The sequence below is a fragment of the Dipodomys ordii genome, unplaced genomic scaffold (genome assembly GCF_000151885.1).
Source record: "Dipodomys ordii isolate 6190 unplaced genomic scaffold, Dord_2.0 Scaffold64, whole genome shotgun sequence".
Lineage (NCBI taxonomy): Eukaryota > Metazoa > Chordata > Mammalia > Rodentia > Heteromyidae > Dipodomys > Dipodomys ordii.
In genome coordinates, this window is record NW_012267280.1 from 854,139 (window position 1) to 858,256 (window position 4,118).

General features: G+C 67.0%; 1 protein-coding gene across 1 annotated transcript in view; it reads left to right on the forward strand.

Moving 5' to 3' along the window:
* Nucleotides 1-4,118, forward strand: part of LOC105990264 (cactin-like) — a 27,489-nt gene that overhangs the window by 7,309 nt on the left and 16,062 nt on the right. Inside the window, exons 4-10 of the mRNA XM_013022626.1 lie at nt 3-233; nt 1,382-1,477; nt 1,669-1,814; nt 2,237-2,399; nt 2,483-2,597; nt 3,129-3,321; nt 3,960-4,082. Of these exons, the coding sequence (XP_012878080.1) occupies nt 3-233; nt 1,382-1,477; nt 1,669-1,814; nt 2,237-2,399; nt 2,483-2,597; nt 3,129-3,321; nt 3,960-4,082 (1,067 nt within the window). The remainder of the gene's footprint in view (nt 1-2; nt 234-1,381; nt 1,478-1,668; nt 1,815-2,236; nt 2,400-2,482; nt 2,598-3,128; nt 3,322-3,959; nt 4,083-4,118) is intronic.

Genomic DNA, 4,118 nt, shown 5'->3' on the forward strand with positions numbered 1-4,118 from the left:
AGCAGCGGCTGCAGGAGCGGCTGCGGCGGCGCGAGGAGCGGCGGCAGCAGGAGGAGCTGCTCAAGGCCTTCGAGACGCCCGAGGAGAAGCGCGCGCGCCGCCTGGCCAAGAAGGAGGCCAAGGAGCGCAAGAAGCGCGAGAAGATGGGCTGGGGCGAGGAGTACATGGGCTACACCAACACCGACAACCCCTTCGGCGACAACAACCTGCTGGGCACCTTCATCTGGAACAAGGTGAGCCCGCCCGGGGGCCAGCGCTGCTGCGCGTGCGCGCACACCACTCCCCCCCCCAGCTTGGGTGCGTCTGTGTGAGCCAGCCCAGCCCCCCAAGTTGACTGTGGAGCATCTGGAGTGCCTGTGTCCTGTGCGCCACACAGTGCACACCCCTGCAGGCCCGGCCCAGGCCACGTTCTCTCCCCCACGCGCGGGGAAAGCCTGTCCCCTCCCTCCTGGGCCAGCAGACCCTTACATCCTTGTCTTAGGGCTGCCCCACCCCCTTCTGAGCCTGTCTTCACACGTCCTTCTCTTGTCCCAGTGTCCATCTCTTCCGAAGGCTCCGCCTGGGGTCGGAGGCCCCGCCCACCCCACCCCTCTCTCACCCTTACCCCTCCTCACGGCCTTGGGTGAGGACATGCATGTTTGTAGCTTGGCCCACTGCAGTGCCCCGCGATGGAAGAGTGGAGGGGGTGCAAGGCTTCTCCATGGGGCCGAGACTTCAGAGCTAGGAGGACCCCGGGGTCACCAGAGCTTTTCCCACCCCAGGACCCTGGCACCCGGCTGTTCTTTTGTGTCCTTGAAACACTGCTGATCCGCCCCTCACCTGTGGGTCCTTGCCAGGTCTTTCTCCAGGCCAGGCTTGTCAGCCCTGGATTCCCCAGACACACCTTGAACACCTGTATGTGTGCTGGTGGGCACTGAGCAAGGCCAGCCTCAACTGTCCCTGAGGGAACTGGGGGGGGAGGAGTCACTGCTGGGTGACATGAGGGTCTGGGGTGGCCAGGGTACGACCTGTGCAGTACCTGCACCCTCACACCCGACACCAGATGAGGTGACACAGAGTCTCACAGTGCCTCTCAGGACCGAGTGTGGGAGATTGTCCCTAGATGACCCTGTATTCTGAGTCTCCTGGGTCCCTCACACAGCACAGCCAGCGACTCAGGCTGAGGTCGCCTCACGCTGCCGACTTAGCCAGACTCCTGTGAAATGAGTCTGAGGAGCGCCACGCTTGCTGCTGGCAGGCCCGCTCCCGCTGGGGGCTGCCCCTGTGTGCCGTGTCCCGGGAGGAGAGGACATCTCCTTCTCTGTGCCTGGGCCAGAGGCTCCCTGGGTGGCGGTGCTGGGAGGCGCAGGCAGCGTATGTGCTCAGGTTAGACTGTCTTCAGGCCCTGGAGAAGAAAGGGATCAGCCACCTGGAAGAGAAGGAGCTGAAGGAGCGCAACAAAAGGATCCAAGAGGACAACCGGCTGGAGCTGCAAAAGGTGAGGCCCCCGCTCCCCCTCGCCCCCTGCCATGCTGCCCTGGCCACTAGTAGTCTGGCCCGACTGCTGGGCCTCCCACAGGAAGAGTGTCTGTCCCCCACGCCAGCACTCCTGTGCCCAGGGCAGGTGAGCCAGGGCCGGAGAAGGCAGTGGGGTGTGCCCCAGCAGCTCCTCACACCAGTGCCTCCCAGGTGAAGCAGCTGCGGCTGGAGCGGGAGCGGGAAAAGGCCATGCGGGAGCAGGAGCTGGAGATGCTGCAGCGGGAGAAGGAGGCCGAGCACTTCAAGACCTGGGAGGAGCAGGAGGACCACTTCCACCTGCAGCAGGCCAAGCTGCGGTGCGCCCTCGCCGACCCCCTCCCACCACACCCATGCCCGCCCCGCACCCCCCCTCCCTCCCACCACACCCATGCCCGCCCCTCACCCCGCCAGCACTGTGTGCTGCACCCCACCTCCCACTGCTCAGATGCTCTGTCCCTCCTCCCTCCCGCCTCACTTCTGAGGCTTCTCCTTCCACCTGTGTGGACGAGGGCCAGGGTCAGGTTGCACGTGTCCCCCTGGGCACCGAGTGGAGCACCCCAGAAAGCCCCTGCCACAGTGCAGACAACGGCCCTCCCCTGCCCCCACACTCTGGTCCATGCTCCTCCAAAAGCTCTCCTCACTACCCATGGCTGCCCTGCCCTGCCCCCACAGTGCGTTGCCCCAAAAGAGCAGGGCACACACACACACACCCTGACAGTGCCACCCTTGTGCCTGGCAGCTCCAAGATCCGCATCCGGGACGGGCGGGCCAAGCCCATCGACCTCTTGGCCAAGTACATCAGCGCCGAGGACGACGACCTGGCCGTGGAGATGCACGAGCCGTACACCTTCCTCAACGGCCTCACGGTGGCTGACATGGAGGACCTGCTGGAGGACATACAGGTACCTCCCAGCCCTGCCCCTCCCCAGGACCCCGCAACGCCCCCCCCCATCCACCTCACCTGCCCTGCGCCCCACCCACCTAGGTATACATGGAGCTGGAGCAGGGCAAGAACGTGGACTTCTGGCGTGACATGACCATCATCACTGAGGACGAGATCTCCAAGCTCCGCAAGCTGGAGGCCTCGGGCAAGGGGCCAGGTAATGCGTGTCCCTGTCCCCTCCCATCTAGCTGGGCTATCAGAGCCGCCCTGGCCATGTATTGGTGTTTTCCTGTCTGCGGTGTGCAGAGAAGGGCCGGCCACTAGAGGTCAGCAGTGAGCCACTGTTGCCCTGGGGTTCACCCACACCCCTGGCCTCCAGCCTCCAGGGACTGGTGACCCACTGTATCTAACTTCACCAGAGTAGAAAGGAGTGTTCCAGCAGGGCTGTGGTAGGCATTTGAGGCCGCCCAGGCTCCCCTGCCTAACCAGGGGAGCACTGGCTCCCTGGTATCCTTTCTGTGTAACACAGCCCCCACTGGGAGGGGAGTCCCAGTGAGCCCCCGACAGCCCCGCAGTGTCACCCGCTTCTAGAGAGAAGCCAAAGCCAAGCCCGCCTTCCAGGCCCCGGCCTCAGCATTTGACTTGGCTCTTGGCCAGGGTCTGTGTTGTCTCTAGCATAGAGACCGGGGTGGAGATAGTGTGAGGGGAGCCCGGGAGCCCCCGTGCTGAGTGGCCCCGCTCCATGCAGGCGAGCACCGCGAGGGCGTGAACGCCTCCGTCAGCTCGGACGTGCAGTCCGTGTTCAAGGGCAAGACCTACAACCAGCTGCAGGTCATCTTCCAGGGCATCGAGGGCAAGATCCGCGCGGGCGGCCCCAACCTGGACATGGGCTACTGGGAGAGCCTGCTGCAGCAGCTGCGCGCGCACATGGCCCGGGCCAGGTGAGCCTTGCCCCCCAGTTCCCCGGGCCCCGCCCACAGGGCTCCGGGCCCCGCCCCTGGCCCTGCCCGACCTCGCCCCAGGTTCCCCGGGCCCACCCACAGGGCTCCAGGCCCTGCCCTCCGACGCCCGGCTCCACCCCTGGGCCCCGCCTGCAGGGCTCCAGGCCCCGCCCATCTACATCCGGCTCCACCCCTGGGGCCCCGCCCACAGGGCTCCAGGCCCCGCCCACCGATGCCCGGCTCCGCCCCTGGGCCCCGCCCACATGGCTCCAGGCCCCGCCTGCCGACGCCCGGCTCCGCCCCTGGGCCTCTCCCTCAAGGCGGCCAGGCTCCCTCGCAGGGCCGGCTGTGTACAGATTCCCCGCGTGCTTGGCAGCGGCCAGTAAACAGTGCTGAGCCCAGCCGGCCGGCCATTGTCCTTTCCTACAAGCCTCTTAAGTCCTGTCGGGCTCACGTCCTGCTGGGAGCCGCCCCACCCTCTGGCAGGCCCCAGGCTCTTTGGGTCAGGGCCCTCCCCCCAAAGTGCCCAGGGTCGGGCCAGCCGCCCCTCCCCGTCACAGGGCCCTGAGGCCCCACAGCCTGGGGCGGGGGGGGGGTGCGGGCCGCCCCACGAGCCGAGCCCTGTGCGTACCCCGCAGGCTGCGCGAGCGCCACCAGGACGTGCTGCGGCAGAAGCTGTACAAGCTGAAGCAGGAGCAGGGCGTGGAGAGCGAGCCGCTCTTCCCCATCCTCAAGCAGGAGCCCGCGTCCCCGGGCCGCAGGTACGCTCCGGAGGCGGGAGGCCGGCGGCCCCGGGC